At 54.0% G+C, this 21873-nt stretch overlaps 10 protein-coding genes across 10 annotated transcripts; 6 read left to right on the top strand and 4 right to left on the bottom strand.

Annotated features, from left to right (window-relative positions):
• Positions 1-358: 358 nt before the first annotated feature.
• W97_06930 (uncharacterized protein) lies at positions 359-3823 on the top strand (the record flags this gene model as incomplete). Its single annotated transcript, XM_007784689.1, has 5 exons — positions 359-520; positions 572-773; positions 1814-1881; positions 1966-2493; positions 3617-3823. 5 exons carry the CDS (start codon positions 359-361, stop codon positions 3821-3823), a joined length of 1167 nt encoding a protein of 388 aa, XP_007782879.1.
• A 660-nt stretch (positions 3824-4483) lies between these two features.
• W97_06929 (uncharacterized protein) lies at positions 4484-5232 on the bottom strand (the record flags this gene model as incomplete). Its single annotated transcript, XM_007784688.1, has 3 exons — positions 4484-4654; positions 4741-5037; positions 5179-5232. The coding sequence occupies 3 exons, from the start codon at positions 5230-5232 to the stop codon at positions 4484-4486; spliced, it is 522 nt and encodes a 173-aa protein (XP_007782878.1).
• A 1367-nt stretch (positions 5233-6599) lies between these two features.
• Positions 6600-7649, bottom strand: W97_06928 (uncharacterized protein; the record flags this gene model as incomplete). The annotated part of the gene is made up of 1 exon (XM_007784687.1): positions 6600-7649. The coding sequence occupies one exon, from the start codon at positions 7647-7649 to the stop codon at positions 6600-6602; it is 1050 nt and encodes a 349-aa protein (XP_007782877.1).
• A 489-nt stretch (positions 7650-8138) lies between these two features.
• On the top strand, positions 8139-9962 carry W97_06927 (uncharacterized protein; the record flags this gene model as incomplete). Its single annotated transcript, XM_007784686.1, has 4 exons — positions 8139-8475; positions 8569-8592; positions 8641-8916; positions 8971-9962. 4 exons carry the CDS (start codon positions 8139-8141, stop codon positions 9960-9962), a joined length of 1629 nt encoding a protein of 542 aa, XP_007782876.1.
• Positions 9963-10532: 570 nt separating this feature from the next.
• W97_06926 (uncharacterized protein) lies at positions 10533-11941 on the bottom strand (the record flags this gene model as incomplete). The annotated part of the gene is made up of 5 exons (XM_007784685.1): positions 10533-11005; positions 11066-11133; positions 11190-11575; positions 11632-11736; positions 11798-11941. 5 exons carry the CDS (start codon positions 11939-11941, stop codon positions 10533-10535), a joined length of 1176 nt encoding a protein of 391 aa, XP_007782875.1.
• Positions 11942-13227: 1286 nt separating this feature from the next.
• W97_06925 (uncharacterized protein) lies at positions 13228-14945 on the bottom strand (the record flags this gene model as incomplete). The annotated part of the gene is made up of 3 exons (XM_007784684.1): positions 13228-13804; positions 13857-14683; positions 14736-14945. The coding sequence occupies 3 exons, from the start codon at positions 14943-14945 to the stop codon at positions 13228-13230; spliced, it is 1614 nt and encodes a 537-aa protein (XP_007782874.1).
• Positions 14946-15478: 533 nt separating this feature from the next.
• Positions 15479-16285, top strand: W97_06924 (uncharacterized protein; the record flags this gene model as incomplete). The annotated part of the gene is made up of 1 exon (XM_007784683.1): positions 15479-16285. One exon carries the CDS (start codon positions 15479-15481, stop codon positions 16283-16285), a length of 807 nt encoding a protein of 268 aa, XP_007782873.1.
• Positions 16286-16833: 548 nt separating this feature from the next.
• Positions 16834-17946, top strand: W97_06923 (uncharacterized protein; the record flags this gene model as incomplete). The annotated part of the gene is made up of 1 exon (XM_007784682.1): positions 16834-17946. The coding sequence occupies one exon, from the start codon at positions 16834-16836 to the stop codon at positions 17944-17946; it is 1113 nt and encodes a 370-aa protein (XP_007782872.1).
• Positions 17947-18478: 532 nt separating this feature from the next.
• W97_06922 (uncharacterized protein) lies at positions 18479-19229 on the top strand (the record flags this gene model as incomplete). The annotated part of the gene is made up of 2 exons (XM_007784681.1): positions 18479-18538; positions 18594-19229. 2 exons carry the CDS (start codon positions 18479-18481, stop codon positions 19227-19229), a joined length of 696 nt encoding a protein of 231 aa, XP_007782871.1.
• A 531-nt stretch (positions 19230-19760) lies between these two features.
• W97_06921 (uncharacterized protein) lies at positions 19761-21826 on the top strand (the record flags this gene model as incomplete). The annotated part of the gene is made up of 3 exons (XM_007784680.1): positions 19761-21004; positions 21055-21238; positions 21305-21826. 3 exons carry the CDS (start codon positions 19761-19763, stop codon positions 21824-21826), a joined length of 1950 nt encoding a protein of 649 aa, XP_007782870.1.
• Positions 21827-21873: the final 47 nt, after the last annotated feature.

Here is a 21873-nt window from a genome sequence, read left to right as displayed (position 1 = left end):
CATCTCCCGCTACGAATCCCTTCGGTGGATGAGTCTTGGTTACATGTCAGGACATCCCACATGACTTGAAAGATGACGAAGTCCACACCTCAAGGCAGTTCAAGAAAGTCTGTGAGAGTTCCTACCCGGAGTTTGTTGCGGGAGTTTCCAAGGCGTTCAAACTCAAAGAACACAACCTTTCCGTATTACGGCTCGACTACGATAACGAAGGAATTTCCACCTTCTCGCAACTTCCTGAGTACGCCGCCTCTACACCAGACTGTGTTAAGATCAAAGTAATCACGGAGGACGCAACCCCAAAAGCGTCCTCCTCGGTTACGGCGATTGGAGACCGGTCCCAGTATCCGACCTCGAGATAATGGCTCTTGAAACCTTGTTGTCAAACGAGATGGACATGAACTACCGATGGTGGAAATTTCCAGCAATCAACGTTGTGGATCGATACGCGAGTCACAGGTACAAGGTCAAGGATCTCAAGTTCGGGGACGGGGAACTCGACCCAGCAGCTGAAGTTTTTTATGTAAGCTAAGAGCTCTCAACGTACCTAGGTATGGGCCGTTGACCTATCTAGTGGCTTTTTAAGATCGAAGGACAGATGGAACAAGGCGACACAGCGTTGTCAGTTCCGGATCTACGCGAGACTTCCCCGGCGGAGATTCAAAGCTACGAGGAGATGCAACGCTGGCTTGGCAATCCTGACTTGCAATCGGCCGACCTGGAGGCAGCTTGTAAAAGGCTCGGAATCCCGAACCCTGATAGGTCCCAAATGCCTGGTATGAACATCCGAACCACATTCTACTTTTAGCAGCCGCTGGGAGCCGATAAGATGATCGAATGTGGGGCAGGTGATCTGCGAGGCGGAGCCCTCACTAATGAAGTGGGAATCGGCAAAACATTTACAGCTCTGGCTGTGGTCCTACATCTAAGTCGAGTCCATTTGTATGCTTATGGTTACAGGCAGTGGTCGCAAGACTGACCGTACGCACAGTCAATCAACCAGTGGAAGGAGCGCATTCCGAAAGGTGAAGCCGTTCCCAAAGCGAAGCCGACCCTTGTCACTCTGCCGCCCAATCTCCAACCTCAATGAGTTGCTAGCATCCGCGGCTTCTCCGCCCAAATTCGCATCAAAGTGTCCTCTCTTCCATCAGGCCGCCTGCCCGGAGGGCCAATAGCCATCCGAGAAGTCCGTTACCGCACTGAAGGAAATACTGCGCAGGCGCAGTTCACAGATCAAAACACCTCAGACAATCAACGCACTAGAGGACCACACTGCTGAACATCTTACCCTTTCTATCGTATGCAACTGATCTCGCTATTTTATGCTCGACATGATCATTAGTCCAGTTTGACTGCGAATGTGGTAATGAACAAGCTGGAGCAAGGATGCGACAGCGGCCTTTTTGGATGGCTACAACCGTAAGTACGTTTAGTCGCCAGTTACTCTAAGCTGTCTAGCGTGTAGAACCATAGTTGCGGAACTTTTGCCGAAATGGACTGGAGCCTCCCGTGTCTCAATGCTCATGACCATATGGTCAGCCTCGTTTCCGCACCATACTCGAGTTTCCCTTCCTTCTTGCGATGGCGGTGGTTGGGTTTGGATCTGGGCGCTGGAGGCTTCGTTCAGCTCGAAGATAAGTTCCGCAGCGGGAACTTCAGGCGCGGGAGGCTTCGTTCCATTTGTACATGTGTTAGTAGCGATGGATTCTACGCGATATTGGGCATCGTCTAGCTTGCACACACATCAGTAGCCATGATTCGAGACGTGAGGGGCTTCGTTGCATTTAAAACGTGTGTCAGTGGCGACGAATCCCAGAGGCTAGACGGCTTCGAGGATTCATTGGTGAGATCGTTGTGCTGAAGCAGGAGAAGCTCGCAATATGGGTATGTTCACCCGCCCAGATAGAGTGGTTGCAGCAGAAATGTAGTCTGTAAATGTAGTCGAAGCGCCTCCTGACGTACCTACAGGTTGTCCGCCCTCTTAACACCGATGTGCGGTCATACCGCGCTGACTTGTCGCAAGGCCAGCGCACCGATCTGGCCTTCGATCTTCATGAGGAAAAGCACAAGTGTACCATTCTCATTTGCAGCTATCTGGTCTCCGCGTGTAGCTTGAATCTACTCGGCCACTGTCGCGTTATCATACTGTTCGAGCCGTCTCCAAACGATTCAATCCTGAGGCAAGTGCTGGGTAGGCAACTACGCTGCGGCCAGAAGAAGTGGATCCGACTCATCAGCCTCGTGCTTGAGGAGTCCTTCAACCTCCGCCAGAATGCGAACAACCTGGTCAAAGCTTTACCCGGACTCATAACATGCCTGAACTTGGAAGTGTGGGGCGATGGCACGGATGGAGAAGTTGGCCTTGGAGATTGGGTGCCGTACCGGGGACAGCTGTACCAAGCAAATGCTCCGACCGTGGCGGGAATGAACTTGAACGTCCTGTTAGATGATGCACTTTTGGTGCTCGTTTATAAGGCGCTCGCCGGCGAAGAACTCGTATGGATCAGACGATGCGGAGATATACAAGAGAAAATTGAAGCGGCGACTCGAGGAGTAGCCCGTTGATACGAGACATAAATTGGATCTGGGTGGACTATGAGCTTAACAGTGGATGGAAGTTGGGCTACCTCTTCGAAGGTTCTTGCCGGCAGATGATGGGTTCAGTGCGCTCTTCATGATAGATTGGGCGGTTCACTCTTTGGCGGCTTTTTGGTCAAGCAGCTCTCTCCTTGAGTAGCTCTCTTCTTGGACAGCTCTCCCTGATGGCGGCTCACTGCATGCTTTGGATCGGTTTCCGCTTCACACCTCTGATCGGGAGATTGAGCCTCACTTGACAACTTCTCTGGCTTTGTTTTGCACCTCTGTATCTAATGAAGAATCACACCCTTCTGCTCTCATACGCTCTGAAAACAGCACATAGTTTTCTCTAGGACGCAAGTTGCGATATCTCCACCTATCACCAGTTCAGTATGGGACTTCAAGCACGGGGTCCTCAATTGAGATCAACACGTTCAGTTCTCCGAAACGTAGCTAGCTTGACAGGTTCAGCTCGCCAAAAGAATTCTTACTATGCCACAGACAGGAGATTATGGATTCACCATTCTTTTCAACGATATCAAAGTAACGGACTCCAGACGATGGCGCCATGTTACAATTTCCCGCCCTCCGCCATTCCGCTCCATGCCCGACAACCACGCATTACCATCATCCAACTCCATCGCCACCTCCCTGAAAGCCCTCCTACCGCCTCACTCACCTCCAATCTCATCTTAGTCATAGCTTCACAGCCGTTTAAGCCCCTGAACCATGTCGCGATACGAGCTGCTCCAGGGGTGCCTCCACAGCACCACTGCATCATCGACCGCGAAAACACAATACATGAGACTGTGCATGTGGTCCACGTACTGGGGCCGACATAGAACTCCATCCACCGACTTGACAGCAATCAATCTCAAACAGGAGAGGTCTCGTGCAGCTTGCAAATACGTAAGCAGCAATAACATGCAGAAGCTGGGAGTTTTGTTCAGCCTGGACGTGGTTCGAAAACTGTGGATTCTAGCCACGGGAGTCTTGATGCAGCTTGCATATGTGTCAGCAATGACGGATTCACACGCTCAAGAGCTTTGAGGATTCTATGGTTGAGACCGCAGCGCAGCAGGGAGCGCAGCAGAGAGAAGGCGGAAAGGCCCAGGATGAGGGGAAAGAGAGGAAGGAAGGTGTAAGAAAGATGGAGGCGGAGGGGCGGAGGGGCGGAGAAGGGTTTTATGCCCGATGGCGGCAAGACGGAGCTGCTGGAGTCATCGATTGGGTTAGCGATGATGATTAGAAGCACCTGTTGCTGGTGCCAGCGCGAAAAGAAGAGGAGTGAAATGTAGGAAAGTGAAGGAGGAGTGGGAGGAGTTATCTGTACCTCAGGATGCTAAGCCTCGCGCTACGGGAATCATCAATCGAAGTGATCATTAGAATCATCAGGATGAGCTGCTGATGTCAGCGTAGAAGAAGCTGAAAAAGAAGCTGAAAAACAGGAGTGAGATGTAAGGGACATAGAGAAAGAAAGTGAGCGAGGAGGTATCTATAGAGCCAGGACGGCGCCACTAGAACCATTGACTGAGATCACAATGCTGACTACAATTGATTCGCAGCTGTAAGGGTTGTGGTGAGATTTGAGAGAGACTTGATTGGGCTTGGACGTATTTCAGCAGCCATGATTTCTAGACGGAGGAGGCTTCGTCCAGCTTGCACGTATATCAGCAGTGATGGATTCAAGACGTTAAAGAGTTTGAAGGGTCAATGATGTAGAGACCCCCTACGATTCTTGATGTTCCAGCTCCTGTAGCTGGCGATGAGATACAGCTCGCCGGAGAAGTTATCCTTCTATATAGAGCGCTACGACTTCAGCATCTTGCGCCGATCCGCAAAACAACTCCCTCGCCATTTAAAATTAAAGTCCGGCGTGTCCTGGTCCGCTGCCTGTAGGACCCCTCTATTAGTTACCTGGTATAAGCTCATAATCGCCTTCTTCCGGCATATAAATAGTGGCCGCAAGGAGACCGGCCGCGGACATCGCCAGAACACTCCAGCTGACGGTACACAGGATCCATGACCTGTCGAGGGCCCAGCCAACGATGAATCGGTCGTCGCGGTCGAGGAGGCCGGCCTGTAGAAGCTTTCGTCAGTTCGATTTCCTACCTGTCTGCCGCTTGTACACAGGGTCCATGCGGATGAACACGCAGCAGCACTCACCACAACAGCCATACTAGCGCACTGCGCCGCCGCGGCGACCACCAGCAACGAGCACACAATCTTCCAGCCTTGATCCCGCTTCTGCTTCCCGCCCAGTATTACGACGGCATAGGCTACCAGTAAGGCGAGCTCGACGATTACGGAGAAGGACATGAGGAAGCCGACAGTGCGCCATAGGCTGCAGAAGGGCCGGTCGTCGCCGTGGCAGTCTTCGTATTGGGGGAAGTGCTCGCAGGTGCCGGTGAAGGAGTTGCATTTTCGGTGGAGGCCGAGGGATTGGTGGATGTTGCCAGAGCCCTGGGTGTCTCCACGTTAGCTACTTGGGGTAATGACAGGTGTATAGCAAGTTGGTTCGCGGTGTGCTGCGAGGAGTCCGAAGCACTGTGTCTGAGGCGTTCTGGTGCTGCGGGCACACACGTGCTCAGGAAACTGACGTACCGTTGGACTGTCCCACCGCAGCCAGTGAGGCTCTACTATGCTTGCTATTGTCATGGCGGTTGCTGGACAATGACCATCAGCATTCTTGTCGTCTGATTCCCGCGGCCGCCTTGACTGACCTGCTATGGATATCCATAGTCCCGCTCCGTATATGAATCTTCGCGGCATGATGATGACTTCTTTGAGCCCTTAGCCAGGCAGGTACCGGTACAAGGTGACTCGAGTTTATTTTGGACGGGCGAGGCCCTGCTTTTGATACGATCGACCCTGCAGAGTGGGGTGTGCGAGGCGTGGTGACCGACGGCGGAGGACTTTTTGTGCGCAACAGCGGTGAGGATGTGTATCTTTCTATTGGAGCACTGGACGGGTTGGTTGTCTATTTCTCCAACCACGGAGTACCGTTGGAAGAAGCCCTGGTGGAGGAAAAGCAATTGAGCAAGCGAGCAGGTCGAGCATCTGGTGCTGTACCTTGACGTAGGCCGGGGTCCAATCTGCACCATTCCTCAGTCGGACTAGGGTAACGGGCATCGTGAACATCGACATCAATGAAGCCTTCGTGTACATTGCGATCTCGCTGTAGAACCATGATCTGTAAAGTTTGTCGTATGTGAACGAAGTGCCTGGAGGGCGTGAAGTAGCACTATCTTACGGTTGTTTCTGCGCATTGATGTGGGAAGCGGGACTCTTTGTCGATCTTCCTATTTACGCTACATGACTATGTCTGATGTATCTTATTTCTCCACTTCTATCTGTCACCCTAACACCTGTGCGACTGACGGATCGAAGCTATGCCAGATTCTTTCGTACAGAACGAAGGAAACTGCTTTGCAATTGCTTCCGTCCACGTTGCCTGCCGCCCCAGCTACGACAGCGCTTTTACATGCCTATATTGCTAGTCCACTTGGAAGCAAGAATACAATTGCCATCCTATGGGTGTCCGTAAGGAGATCTTTGTAGTCGGAGTGAAAACAAAATAAATCGGCAAAAACTCATAATCCCGAAGGACGTCCGCGAGGAAAATTCTGTAGAGAATAGACATTTTATTAAGCGGCTTCTAAATCTTGCTAGAAAGTTTTGGTATTAGTGAAAATTGAACAGCAGACCCAGAGCGCCGTGCCAGCGGTAATGCCCATCCAAGTTGGGTTTGACTGGAGACCAGAGATTGATACGAGTCCGCTGGCAAATGTACCACTCGACCTTTGGAATATATAAAGATATGTGAAGTAGTGCCCCCGCAAACAAAGGCAGTGCAAGGATGCGTCGGAAGTATGCTTGTTGCTCGCCAGGTGAGGGCAGCACGGAGAGGAACGAAAGATTTGGCTCACGCGCCCCTACCTGAGGCGGTAGTAGCTCTTCAGCGGAATTGAAGTTTCTTTGGGTGACTCAAGAGATTCAGAAACATGCAAAGAAAGCATTTCACCTTATGAAGGCGCTGAACCCAACGCTACTTCTACGATCCGCTTCCCTCTCTCCCCACCGAGAAACTCACTCCCGGCGTCCTCCCCCCCCTCAGTCTCAAACTCCAGTTCCAGACTTGCCTCGTACGCCCTCACGACCATATCTTCGTCTACCCTCGCCCCCGCTTCAACCAGCACCCTGATGCATCCAGCCACCCTTGCAATCTCCCGTCGTGTTTGCGGCCCAATCTCATCATTCTGACTTGAATAGATACTCAAACTTACACTCTCCTCCAGCCTCGTGACCGCCACATCCTTAGCCTGCTCCACATGCCTCGCAATCCAGATGAACCCGTTCACACCCAGTACGACATCCACCTCCCCGCCCCCCCTCGCGGTCGCCAAGCTGAAGACCTGCCGCCGACTCCGCGCCACGCCACCACGCCGGGAGCCACCCGTACCGGAGACAGCCATGAAGTACCCATTACGCAGCTTGCCATACTTAAGCGAGCGTGTATGCAACGACGCGCTCCCATCCGCAAACACCGACTGCACTTCCGCAACCAACAAATCCCCCTCCGAGAAAAACGCCCGCATATTCAGCTCATCGACCGCAGTCCTCTTCCTCAGAATGCCTCCGGGCAAGTTAATCGCACTAAGCGGCAGCGCCCCCAGCAACGGTGCGCTAATATCGACCCTCCACCGCCGACTCTGCACTTCGGCAATCCGCCCTATCACCAGGTCGCCGATCTCAGGCGTATAGCGCGCCCGCAGCGGCGTGATGGAGAGCAGCTTGTTGGTTTTGAGCACGGTGCCCGCGACGGTGCTGACGATTGAGGTCGAGTCCCCGGGGATGTAGGTCCCGTGGCCGCGCATCCATTGGGGGTCAGAGGTTACGGTTTCGCCGGGCGTGACGAGTGAGCGGGAGAGGCGGGCGCGTTTGGTGGGGCGGGAGGCGGCGGTGTCGATGTCCATTTCGTCGGCGGAGGAGAAGGCGTCATCGGAGGAGGGGGCGTGGTGGTGTGGGTGGTTGTAGGGGACGGCGGGCGCGGGTGGGAGGATTGTGAAGGGCATTGTGGGCGGTTGTGTTAGAATAGCGTCAAAAAGCGGTGCTGTAGTCGGCGGGCCCTTTCGCGGCAGGAAGTTTCTGGGGCATCGATGGGATGCGCTCCAGGATTAGTTACAAGCTCGAATGTTCTGCGCTTGATACTTCATGAAGTTATTCGGAGAATCTTCGGCTATAGAGGGTCGTGCGAATTGAGGCCGAACATTCCACTGGCACGTGCAAAACTCTTAGAAGATACCATTACTGCAGCCCCTATATTGCAAGCCGTAGGTGTACCAGCCTCGGTGGATACTAATCGGGACAATTGATTGAGCTCGACACTTGATTATCTCGAGTGTTATTGCGGCTGTTACGACCACTTTGTCCGCTCCAAAGACAGCCGAGGTAGTCATCACTCTTTTCAAAGCTCTCTTGGTTCACTCTGGATACCAACTTCAAATTTCATGTTCAAAGTGATCTAGTCATATACTGTGTGATTTTCATAAGCAACATCTATCATGACGAAAGTTACAGAACCATTCTTCCTGGACCTCGACTACCGAGGTCACATCGAGGGACTCACAATAAAAGACAAATCAACCGGCGAGCCTCTCTGTCACTATTTTGGCGGTATACCATACGCCTTACCACCCCTGGGTCCTTTCAGATGGCGGAAGCCAAGATCATTGCCACCCTGCTACAGATACGGCACAAGAGCTAGCCCTGGGATATATACCACTGCAGCGGGGTTATGCCCTCAGCCAGGGTTTGGGAAGAAACTGAATACCAAGGCCTGGGATGAGGACTGTTTGCAGTGTAATGTTTGGCTGCCGGCAGGCAAGGCGTCCGAGAAAGGTGAGCTTATTAATTCATAATGAGATCATCTTACAGGCCGTAAGAGCATACTCGATGACATTCATATTAGGCCACGGCTAACAGTATACAAAGGCTGGCCGGTGTTCTTCTACATCCGTACGTCGTAACTCCAGATATCCGCCCCCAACTTCCTGACATTACAAGATGGCGGCTTCCTCCAGTTCGGCTCACCCAACGGCATGGACCCCTCCGCTCTCCTCAGTGAGACAGATTGCAAATGCATAATCGTCATGCCAGCCTACCGTCTGAACGTCTTCGGATTCCTGGCATCACGTGAGCTGCAGCAGGAGGCCGGCCACGAGGCTTACGCCGGCAACCTGGGCTTCTGGGACCAGCGGCTTGCGCTGGAGTGGACGTACAAGAACATCAGTTATTTTGGCGGAGATGCATCGAACATCACCGTTGGAGGCTACTCTGCTGGTCCGATCAACCCTCTCCTCGCAGACTGTGAATCCGGTTGCTGACCTTCCGCAGGAGCACACTCAGCCTTCCACCAACTAGCCCACGAGCTCTACTACCCCTCTCAGCCCCCTATAATCCGCCACGTAATAATGTGGTCGAACGGCCCTGGACTGCAACCCAAATCTCTTCAAGAGGTCCAGAACCAATTTGACGAGCTCCTCCAGCACCTGCACATCCCCCTCACCCTCCCTTCCTCCGAGAAGCTCTCCCGTCTCCGCACCTTACCTGCAAAATCTCTCATCGCCGCCACCCTCAAAATGACACACCACCAATTCCGCGCTGTGACAGACAATTCCTTTGTCCGTGCCTCCCTCTTCACCGACATCGATAGCGGCGCCTTCGCAGCCCGGATGCGCGACCGCGGCATCAAGCTCATGCTCGGCGAGTGCGCAGACGAGCACTTCGTCTACGGCGCATGGCGTCCCCCTGTCCAGAACACCCTCGCGGGCCTGCACACCCGCCTACTGGCCGACTACCCCCACGCCGCCGTCGACGCGCTGCTAAAGCATTACTTCCCGACCGGCACGCTGCCGCCGGGCTGGAAGGATTGGAGGGATGCGTTCGGGCGTGTGTACGCGGACACGCAGATCCACACGCTGCAGCGCGGGTTCGTGGCCGCGTTGGCGCGGGGAGGGGTGGGGGAGTTGGTGTATAGGTATCGGATTGAGTGGAGGGCGGGGTGTGTGGATGGCATGGCACCGAGGGAGTGGGGCGTTACGCATGGCACCGATTTGGCGGGGTGGTTCTGGGGGAATGGGATTGGTGGGGGACTGATGAAGGAGGAGAAGAGGGTGGTTGAGGTGGCGTTTGTAGGGCCGTTAGGGCAGTTCGCGAGGGGTGAGGAGATGGAATGGGGGACGAAGAGTATTAGAGACGTGAGGCGGTTGAGGAGTGATGGGGTGGTGGATGTGTGGGTGGATGAGCGGTGGGATGAGGGCATTCAGGTGTGGGAGGATCTGAAAGCTGTCGGCTCGACGGCTGCGAGTCCTGCCGCAAAGCTTTGAGTTTGTGTGTTGTACAGCAAGCCATTCATCGGAGTTTCGATTTGAATAATCCCGCTGCCCTTTTGGGATGCCCCTGGCATGTACATACATCATTGGATTACTACTGCAGCTGTCGTTCTCCCGCCAGAAGGCCCCAGATCCAGCCGAGGGGCATTTCCCGGGAAAACAAGTGAAACATATGAGCGTTAGAGAGTGCACGGGCGAAGTGCACGATGTGGAGGCAGTTCCTCACCACGGCAAGTCTCTAGAGCGGACGGATGTAGGACGATTGAGAGACGATAAGAGGAATGATCCGCCTGAAGAGTTGCATTGTTAGCTGGATAAGCCAATGGTGAGATAAGTGGGCATAAAGCCGACGGTCTTCCGCCTGGATAATCATTGGAGTTGAACAGATGGCCTAAATGGGCGCGTCTAGTGATAAAGCACAGATGTAAGCGATGGTTGTCAAGGTTCAGCAAGAGAGACAAAGTGCTGTGACGATAGGGAAGACCGGGGAGGCAGGACCTGCCCCATCATAAGTTTGCGGAGCAAGCAAGAGAAGACGGCTGGGTATCAATTCGCAAGCCTCGTTCAAACTTTAGGTTGTTTAATAGGATCCCATGCCTCACTCGCCCCCTCCATCGCCCCATCCCTCGTACTATTCCGCCTCTCCTCCTCATACATAACGAACACGCTCTTTCCAATCCCGCCAGCCCCAGTCTTCCCCACAATCTCGTCCTCGCTGCCTTCCCTCCCCATCCGCTCTTCCCAGCTGCCCCCACCAACCTGCGGCGCCCCGCCCTTCTGGCTCGTGATCGTCGTCACCGTGCCGACCATGCCGTTCGAGCGCGGCGGATTCTCGACGTCGCGGCTGCGGTGGCCGCGATAGCCAAGATCGGGGCGGCGAGAGCCGAGACGCATGCTGGAGCCGGGTCGGGAGGAGTTGCTGAGACCGACGCGGTGGAAGATGATTTGGAAGAGCGGGCGGAGAGTTGCGATGCAGCCGGCGCTGATGCCGATGCCGGGCTCGACGGTGGACCAGATGGCCATTTCTGTTGTTGTCCCTGTGTAGTTGCGTTAGACGTGGTTGGTGGGAGTAATGGGTGAGGGAGGAGCGTGCTTACAGAGGAAGTCTTCTGTCTCGCCCAGAGTGCTTGTGAAAGGGATGCGTACGACGGTTGCTGTGCTGCCACTGATGGAGAAGTCAGTGGTATTCTTTTGCACGGGACTCCAGATGCAAAGGCTTACATCGCGGCAAATGCTAGAAGGCCAGCGACAAGGATTTTCGCCTTCTTGGACATGCGGAGATCGCGGACGATAAAAATAGGTAGGATCCCGAAGGTCCAGTCCGCGATTGCATTGAGGCACCCTGCCGTATAAGTTAAGCCGATGATGATTCTTGCGGGAATGCACTTGTCGGCGCCGGGGCTCTCGTTCCAGAAGGTCGAGATAGGCCGGCACTGAAGCAGGACCACGAGGAAGTAGAGGGTGCCGAAGAAAGCGCTGGCGATCATCATGCCGCGCAAGATGAAAATATGGGTCTTTTTTGCGGCAACGCGGAGGAGGAAGACACCGACGGCTTGTTTGAGCCAGGTACTGGCGAGGACGTAGAAGATTTCGCAAAACCACCAGCACTGAAGGCGGGTCAGAACAGAGGATGGCATTAAGATTATAATGTTGGGCGCCGTACCCGTAGAGCCTTTCTAACGTTCTCGGGTTCAAGGTCTCGATGGTGACGTCCAGTCCCGTATGTTAAACCGGTTATCTGGCTTGCTAGATACATGGTGTATAGAATCTTCCACAGTCAGTTTCGGCGTCCCATGATGAGTGCGTGAAGAGTCGCAGAGGTGGCATACTTGTGTGACAAGCATACTCCAGTCATCCAAGCCCCAGCACCGGAGCATTCCCGCTCGTACCCATACCCTTAGGCTGAGTGTGAGCCATGTGATGATGAGGAATATGATCGCTACAGCCCAGATTTGTCCACTTCGGTCTTCCATGGCTGTGTGGGGAGTGCGTAAAATGGGTATATGTACTAGGAGCGAGTTCGAGATCAAATCAGAAAGAGACAACGCTGTGACAGAAGGGTATATCGCAGGAAGAGAACCAGAAACATCAAAGAGGAGAAGATCCAACGGAGAAGAGTTTGGAAAGGCGAGAAGGGGTTTTTACTCAGAAGATCAAACAGCTAAATGAACGTAGTTCTTGATACAACCTGGGGGCCACGAGCTCCCTACGTCTAGAACGAACCAAGCGTGCCCGGGCATGTCACTCCATTAACCATAAATGGCACAAAGGCCGGGCGAGCCCTTGCAGAGGATCACTGTCAAACGATGGATATAGTCAAGCTCCGCGGGGCCGCACTGTTCAGTCAGGCACATTAAACGGTCGCTACCAGCGAATCAAAGGTCGATGTCAGGCATTTGCAGCGGACGAACCGCGGTAGTCTCGGTGGTCAGGGTCTATGACCCGACGACGACAAACCCAAACGAGTCCATAAGGTTACTGTACCTGAGCATCCCATGAGCATGGATGAGGCATGGCCGAGGCAGGGTCGACATGATTCGGGAACTCAACGGCGGCGAGGATGTCTCGTGGCATGCAGGGGAACTGCACAGGGCAGGGCTGACACTCAAGAAGAGCACTAGTACCAAGTAGTAAGGTGGTTAGCAGCAGAGTAAAAAAGGGTCCACGGATGCTTCTCAGCAGGGATGTGGAAGACGTCTGAACACCACAGGGCCGTACCGAGAGACCTCGCCATCCTCTACCCGAGTCTCCCGTCGGGAGTGCTCCGAGAGGCCTCTGGTCAATTGCTCCTCGGCTCACGGATCACTCTCATGTGCTGATCCCGTGACGACTTGCCTCTAGTGCACTTTTGTCTTGACAGTTAGTCAACGAACAGGCGAGCGTCGCAGGTTGACGACGAAAGGGCATTTGCTAAGACGCCAAGTCTGGAAAAACCCTGATATGCTGTGAAGAAAAATCACAATTGAGGAAGGTCGGGTACTCTCCGGCCCCAAGCCTGTATCACTGATTTCACGAGTGAGGATGTTCCCAGCAGAACAAAAGTCGACGGGAGATTTTGGCAATGCTCCACTTAGTGCAGGGACAGCCGGGTGATCCTCCGGACCTGATTAAGCATGGGCTGACAGTCTTGGAGCCCGACGGGACCCTTGGACGCTATCTACCTTCGGTAGGTGGTACCCTACTGCTTAGCTATGCAACTATGAGAAATAACACCACGATCCGCTCAAAGACTCTGCTAAGTCATCGGGAGATCGATCCGTTACCCCTTCTGGCCCAGTTTTTCTGAACCTCTAAACGCATACAAGACAATCGCGAATGCGGCAATAGCCAATCCAAAGTTGACCCACTCAGCAACCCTCAAGCCGTCCAGCAGAGCGACATCTCGAGGGGCGATGTGAGAGTTACCCACAACCTCAATACTCTCGCCTTTCCGCTGCGCAACAACAGCCAGCTCCGCTGCCGTCGAGATCGCAAGACCGATCGCGCGGCCGACCTGACCGACAGCGTTGATCAACGCACCGCCCAGCGCCTGATCTTCTTGGGGAAGCGAGTGCGCCGTGAAGAGAGTCAATGACGGGTACACGGTGTCCGCGCCGAATACAGCAAGACACATGGCAGGAAAGCCATACGCCCAGTAGGTGGTGTTGGGATGAATTGGAACAGCGAAAAGCAGACAGGCGATGCCGACGCTGAGGGTGCCGAACATGAGGATGAAGCTGCCGCGGACGCGGGAGAGGAGTTGTGCAGTAATGAAAGCGACCATGATGCCCATGACACCGGTTGGGATAAATCGGAGTGTGGTCTGTATGACGCTTAGGCCCAGGTATTGTTGGTAGCTGTGTATCCGTAAGCATTCTTTCTGCAGGATAATGCCGCTGATAGACTTACAAATAAGTTGCAAAGATCAAATAGTTGTTGAACGCAGCGAAGAACAAGGCCATGATGAGCATAGCAGCTGAAAAGCGCACGTTCTTCCAAATCGATACCTTCATGAGCGGTCTTCGAGTAGTCTTCGTCTCTAAGTACCACTGCCAGGCCACGAAGACAGCCACCAAGGCGATTGAAAGCACGATCAATACAGAGATCCAGGGTGTGCTCCAGCCCACAACGTTGCCCTCAGTTAATGCGAACAGGAGTGCAAGTAGACCGAGAGTGATGAGCGTGCCGCCAATCCAGTCGATGGAGGCTTTCGTCCCAACAGTGCTACTAACAGGAGGCAGCGGAATGATAACATAGCCTGCAATCGTGATGATGCCAGCAAGAATTCCCAGAATCCAGAATATCCACTGCCAGTTAACCCACTGGGCAACAACACCTCCAAGCAGGTTGCCAAAGATAGATCCTAGGGGAGCCCCCGCACCGTAGCATGCGAAGGCATAGTTTTTTGCTTGCCCAGGAGGAAATGTTGTTCCCAAGATCCCAATGGCTGTGGGAACATTGGCCGCTGCGCCCAAGCCTTGAAGCCCTCTGAAGATGTCGAACCCTATCTCATTCGGTATGAATGGGAGCGCAATAGTAGTCGCCGTGACCCAGGCCGAACCCCATATGAATATCAGGCGTTTGCCGTATACGTCCGCCAACCGGCCCCACAATAGGAGGAAGCAACCGAAGGTAAGCGAGTAGGCAGACACTATCCACTGCTGTCGGCTGTCTGGTATGTCGAGGGCAGTGCCAATCGTAGGGAGGACAATAACGGCCGCTTGGACGCCGAGTGTCTGTATGGTAGTGTGAGCATGGCGTCCTGGATACATCTCACGGTATACGTACGTTCATGAACGCCGCGCCGGTACACGTTAATACCAGCGCTATCAGTCGCGCCCTTGAAGGGCCGGGTGGACTGGATGTATCCAAGCCTTGAACGGCCTCTTCATCTCTTCTCTGTACTTCGAAGGCGTCTTGTGAAGTCTTGCAGATAGTACCCTCTTCTTTCCTGCCATTAGCATCTTTCAAGGCCAAAGCACCCATTTCTGGCTCCATGGCCATCGGTTGCTTCTTCTTGAAGTGCACGAGCTGTTATCGCATAGTGTGCCGCTCATTGTGAGGAGAACCGCCATCGCTGTTATGTGTGCTGGAGTAGAAGCGCGGCGGGCGATGTCGGCTTTTTGGGGTGTGTAATCGCATGCGGATGGTTTCCGCGGCAGTTACTTTACCCGCCTGGATATCAACACCATGCCAAGATGCGGCTCATCTTCAATATTGAAAGGCATTGCGGACCGTCTTAGTATAGTAGTATTGATGCATTATATGGATAAGCTCTGCTGTTTGCCTGCGACGTCTTCAGAAGTGGAACAAGGTCCTTACAGTGGGTTAACGATTGGTGGTACTCATGCGCCCACCCGTGAAAACCATCGTCATCGACGACCAGAATATGATGCCGAAATGCCGAAGAGTTCAGTTAATTCCGTTAACTCCAGAGATATCATAAGGGTTTCATGGCCGTGAAGTTTCTCTTGTGTTTCATCCACATATTCTTCTATTCAATCTCAAGTTTTGCAGTCCCATTCAATACAATGCCTTTTCCGTACAAGAAAGTGCTCGTTGTAGGAGCCACCTCAGGCATTGGAGAAGCCCTAGCAGCAAAGCTCGTCGATAATGGCCACAATGTCGTTATAGTCGGGCGACGCAAAGAGAAACTCGATGCTTTCGTTTCCAAACACGGCTCAGACAAGGCCGAAGCAGCAGTATTCGACATCACGAAGCTCGATCAGATCCCGCAGTTTGCCACAGACATCATCCAAAAGCATCCAGACCTCGATTGCGTCCTCCTGAACTCCGGTATCCAGCGCGGCTTCGACTTCTCCAAGCCGGAAACCATCAACCTAGACACCATCAGCGAGGAGTTCAACACGAACTACATATCCTTCATCCACTTAACTGTGGCCTTCCTACCACATTTGCAGAAGCAGCAGAAGGAGACGTCGCTCATCTACACCACCTCCGGTCTCGCTCTCGTCCCAATGCTCCGCTGCGCAAACTACTGCGCCTCGAAAGCGGCGTTGCACCACTTCGTTCTCGTCCTGCGAGAGCAGATGAAAACCGGGCCGGGAGATGTGCAGGTAATAGAGATATTCCCGCCGGCGGTGCAGACTGAGCTGCACGATGCGAAGCATCAGCCGGATATCAAGAACGGTGCGAAGATAGGCATGCCCTTGGAGCAGTTTGTGGAGGAGACGTGGGCGGGGCTGGACAAGGGGGAGGATCAGATACCTATTGGGATGAGCAAGACGGCATTTGAGGGCTTTGAGCTGAACAGGCAGAAGGCTTTTCACCAGGCCATCGAACACATGGCGGAGATGATGAAGAAGTTTTCGCAGTAGAGATTGCGGGATTGATCTACCTATGCAAATATATCCAAAGATTTCACGCATGTACCATGTGCGTCTCTTAACACGTCCATTCGAGCAGTATTGTATTGGCACCAAGGAGCGTAACCGCGTGATCTAGCAATCAGCTACAAGCCGAAGCTTAGCCTTGAGCTTAAGAAGTAATTGTTGTCTGGTATCTTGACATCTTTATAAGAGTCACTAGAAGCTATCAAGCCAGGTAGGTAGGAGGTAGTCCATTGAAACCCGACGTGAGTCCGGTGGAATACAAGCGGTGATCAAGATGCGATAAGATATGACATTGGAGTGACGTCTGACTTCGGCAGAAGTCACGACAGCCGCGTGCCTGCCTCGTAGGAACTGACATTGATCAAAACAGGCAACTATGTGATTTGTTCGACGAGACCGCCTTCGGTGGCCAAGGGCCAGAGTCCATACTCGAACATCGGGCGCCTTTCTTAGACCCGGTCAACCAAACATACAAGCCGCATCGCTAAGTCTACAGCTATTATCGATACATATACGGCCGCCATCGCTTCAAGATGGCAGCAAAACCTAACGTCGACCGCGAAAAGCCCTCCGCTCCTGAGATTCAAGATCCAAGCCGACAAGATATAGATCGCAGCGTAAAAGATCACGAGGAAGAGTGCATCGAGCCCGACGACCTCTGTCCAATATGCCATCTACTGCTATATCGCCCGGTAACAACCCGCCGCTGCAGTCACACGCTCTGCGAGTCATGCTTGGCATATTGGGCGGACGTCTCTTTCTCCTTCCCAAACCAGATCAGACTCCGTCCACTGGGTGAAATGCCGACCGACGATGATGGTCCTGACGAGGAAATATCAGCAAAATGCCCCATGTGCAGAACATTGACAGTTGCGTCATTTAATGCAACTCTCGAGGAGACTCTCAAAGCCCGCTATCCAGGGCAGTACGCGGAACGCCAAGCTGAAGAAGAAACAACAGCAGCCGCTATATATTCGGTAAAGACTCTCACTGTCTATATCGGCAATTTGCATCGTCTCACAAAGCCGGCAAACAGCATGTCTACCAACTCGCATGAGTGGAAATTCTTTGTCAGACCGTCGCGCACTGATATCATTGACCACGTGATCATCCACCTGCATCCGACTTTTCGGTCTCCTGTTCTAGGATTTGAACACCCGCCTTACGAAGTTCGCCGCGTCGGCTGGGGCACCTTTAGGATCGATGCCGAAATCCAGTTGGAGCGAGGCTGGCAGTGGGTCAGCAACGATGCTGAGACCGCGTTGAACGGGCAGGAGAACGGATCACTGCCGCTGCATTGGTACCTGGATTTCGTGGGCCACGGCTCTCAGGGCCGGGTCAAGCTGAAGATCAAGAAAGTACCGATTTTGGGTACTGCGGCTAGTACCACGGACGCGTCCCTTCATTTTCACAGCGAGGAATCGTCGTCCGAGAGCGAAGATATGTCGGAGAGTTCGGACGGGTGGGATGCGGACGTCGATGAGGAATCGGAGCCTGTTGAGACGGGCAGCGAGGAGACCGCGATGGCTGGGAGCGAGGGTACAGATGAGGAGGCTACAGGTGATATGGATACTGATGAACGCCCAGAGACTTCCGAGACCGACAGCGCATACTCTGATGAGACTTGGCAAGGCCTGAGTAGCTAGACCGTTACTTGCTCAGGGCAATGCCCGGGCTGGCGGGGCCAGTGCCATGAGGTGAAGGTTCACGCGCGGTAGCCATTCGAGACGATTCGATGCCTCGTACACATACTACCGCACGCCCTGACCTCTGCACAGGCTCGAGAGTCTGAGATAATGGCTAGCATGTACAGCATGGGCGTCTATTGTAGGGAATCCAGCGAGGTTTTAGTGGATGAAGTAAACAATCTGCCGTTTGAACGTTACAGTTTACGGATTGCACTGTTGCCGTGACGAGAGAACGTGCCGTGGTGACACCCATCGCTACCTTGAAGGTGATGCCGCGGTCCTGGACGCGTAGACACGTGTGACACGAACCTGCACAGCCTCATTTCGGACTTGGACCAGCACTTGATCATGGGCCTGTGAGCTATCTTTATCACTTCCACTGAACTCAAGACACCTTCCCCTTACCGTCACTCGTTGGATTCCATCAGACTTCTACAAACACACTACACGTCCAGAATCGCTCATCTTTCTTGGAAAGCCACCTGACAACATGGGCATCGAAGAATTCCAGGTCGCAATGACCAACAGGTCGTTACGAACCATCAAGACTGTACTCCGCATTGACTCCAGCATGAGACCTCAAGACGACTAACATCAAGCAACAGGAACTCGAATTCCTCGTCGATAATGCCCTCATCACACCGCAGCAGCTGAACACGATCCTCTCTCAGCTCCCCTCCCAGGCCCCTCTTAATGCCGCCTCACCAACGGCTCAAGAAGTCCCCACGACAGCAATGAACACCCTCCAACTCAACCATACCAACCCCTACGAACACGAGAAAGAGCGCGCCCCAAGCACAGGCTACTACTCCGTCACTCCCGCCGTCCCTCCACCAGCCTACCCCAGCGCCCCACCCGCGCCCACCGCCCTTGCCTACGCTTCCGCCCTCTACCAGTATAACCCCACAGACGCCGGGGATCTCGCGCTCCTCCCTAACGACCGCGTGGTGGTGACGGAGTACATGAATTCGGAATGGTGGAAAGGCCGGAATGAGCGGACGGCTCAGGAAGGCATCTTTCCGAGGAGCTATGTCAAGGTCACAGAAGAGAAACTGCCAATGGTGGCGTCTACGACTACGGCATCTGGGTATGGGAATGCGCCGCTTGAAGTCAGTCAGGGAGATGGGCAGCCGAGCAAGGGACAGGAGATGGGAAAGAAGTTTGGGAAGAAGTTGGGGAATGCGGCGATTTTTGGGGCTGGGGCGACTATTGGGAGCAATATCGTCAATGGCATCTTCTAAGAGTTTGTTTCTATATAGGTCGGTTATTTCCACTGGAACGAGATGCTGGGGCGTTTCTGGGTACTTCTCGGACTATCATACTCGGCTGTCGTTTTTTCAAGTCATGGTCATATCTTCTACCTCAATCTTGAGTTATTTCCAGTCCATAGATCCTGAGCTATTCCCCTTGCCCACAAGTGTATGCTACCTTGTGTTGCTGCTCAACAAAAGTCATTGAAACTTTTCTCGTCTACCTGGGCACTAAAACCGGCTCTACATGAACGAGGCAACTCGTCTTGATCTCATGCTAACGGAGAGGGGCCGACGGAAGCCGTGATCACGTTGTAGACGGTAGTATGTGCTGGCATGACGCGGAGGTCATCTGCCAGACGTTATGTGGGTGTATTGCGCCTTTCAAGTCTTTCGTGCACTGCTGTTTGTGATTATTCCCTTATCCTGGTAAACTGCGTTTTCTCGATCAGCTTCCATACATCGTCTCTCATCGCGCGAGCCTCCAAAATTAAAGTCAGTATACCTGGCTACGACCTAGAGATGCCTTCCAACGAGCGGTCGAAAGCCGTTGGGCTCGGAATCTACCTGGCGAACAATGACTCAAAGACGTCAGTCTTCTCCGTGGATTTTATGAAAGCGAGGCCAAGGGGACTACCCGAGATAGAACACGGCGACCTAGATATCAACCCTGATCAGTTTCAGGGCACCAGCCAGTTCGCTGCCCTGAAACCTGCCAGCTATGCGAATGCCGGATCCGAAGACGTCATGGACAAGGCGCGGCCACCGCGAAGTTGCTCATACCAGCGTCCATCTTCTCCCAGCATCTACTCCGTACGCGAGGAGAGCGAGTCCGACAATGCTACACCACGCGGTGGTGCAGCTGCTCCGTACAGCGGTGGCACCACTGAAGGGGCGTCCAGGTTTGGTGTAGATCCTCGCTCAAGACCATTCCCGACGGAATTACCTCCGAGGCCTCCGAGCCGTAGGTCTACGCTGAGACGCTCAGTCTCCGCGCTGTTCCTCACCCCTGCCGACCTCCTCTACCCTCCTCAAGCTTCCAATCGGCAAGACAACACGGCTAGTCCACGCACTCTCGGTCTTAGCAAACCCCTGCCAAAGACACCGCAAGGTCCCTTTGAACTGGCCATAGTCACAGAGCGAAACTCGCGATCTCCTGAAGGTGTTACCCAGGCCTCTGCAACAGGCCAGAGAGGCTCTCAAGACACCATCCCTCGCAAGTCGCGCGCCGCCGCCGCGCCCTCCGACGCACCACCCGACGGCGGCTTCCTCGCCTGGGCCCACGCCTACACCGCCGCCCTCGTAATCTTCAGCTGCTTCGGCCTGAACTACTCCTTCGGCGTCCTAGAGCAGCACTACTCCACCGAGCTGCTGCGTGGGACCAGCCCCTCCCGGATCGCCTGGATCGGGTCCACGCAGCTGGCCTTCATCTCTCTGCTATCCACGCCAATCGGCTGGGTCATTGACTCCTACCCCAAGAGCGCGATGATGTTCTTCCGCCTGGGAAGCGCAGGGCTGGTGCTGTGCGTGTTTCTGACGAGTGTGTGCAGGACGTGGGCGTCGCTGTTGATTGTGCAGGGGGTGGCGACGGGGGTGGCGATGGGGATGGTGTGTTGCTCCGGGATTCTTATCTTGATGGGGTATTTTAGGAGGAATATTGGGTTGGCGATGGCGGTTGGAGCTGTTGGGTCGAGTGTTGGAGGGATTGTGTATACGCTTATGGCGCAGAGGTTGCTTGGGAAGGTTGGGTTTGGGTGGACGATGAGGTATGATCACATGGCGCTGTGGCAGGCTGTTCGTACACTGACATTGATAGGTCTATGGGATTCGTCGTTCTAGCAACTATGGTACCTCCCAATATCGTCTTCCGGACGCGTCCTAAGCCCCCAAGTACCGGCGGACAGAGCTTCGACTGGAACGGCTTGCGAGACAAAGCGTTCTTCTTCATGGTAGCTGGGATGTTCTTCGCCTTCATGGGCCTCTACTTCAGTTACTACTACGTACGCTCCCCTCCTCTCCTCTCCTCCCCTTTACTCCCCTTTTCCTCCTCCCTAACACACCCTCAGATAATCGCCTACGCCACCCTCGTCCTCCATATGTCCCCATCCTCAGCAACAACCGTCCTCCTCGCCCTCCTCGCCTCCAACATCCCCGGCCGCATCCTTCCCTCCCTCCTCTCAGACCGCTGCATCGGCCCCCTCAACACACTCATCCCATCCACGCTCCTCAGCGCCATGATCATCTTCCTCTGGATCGGCACCACGACTCCGGGAGGGTTGTACCTCGTGGCGTGCTTCTATGGCTTCGCGTCTGCGGGGCTGCAGAGTTTGTACGCGGTTACGGTCCATGCGTTTAATGTGGGGAGGGAGGGGGAGGCGGGGGTCAGGACTGGGGTCGTGTTTACGGGGATTGGGGTCGGCATGCTTGTGGGGACGCCGGTTGGGGCGAGACTTATTAGAAGGGATGAGGATGGGAAGGTGGATTTTGTGGGGGCGCAGGTGTTTACGGGGTGTTGTTTGACGATTGGCGCGGCGTGCTTTCTGGCGAGTAGGTGGTGTAGGGTTGGGTGGAGTGCGCAGAGGGCATAGTGTCAGCTCGAACGGTGTTGCGGGAGTCTTGGAACGGTTTATAAGAT

Source organism: Coniosporium apollinis, assembly GCF_000281105.1.
Source record: "Coniosporium apollinis CBS 100218 chromosome Unknown supercont1.35, whole genome shotgun sequence".
NCBI classification, from domain to species: domain Eukaryota; kingdom Fungi; phylum Ascomycota; class Dothideomycetes; genus Coniosporium; species Coniosporium apollinis.
Note: the sequence above shows the minus strand (reverse complement) of the source record. Positions and strands in the feature narration are given on the sequence as shown.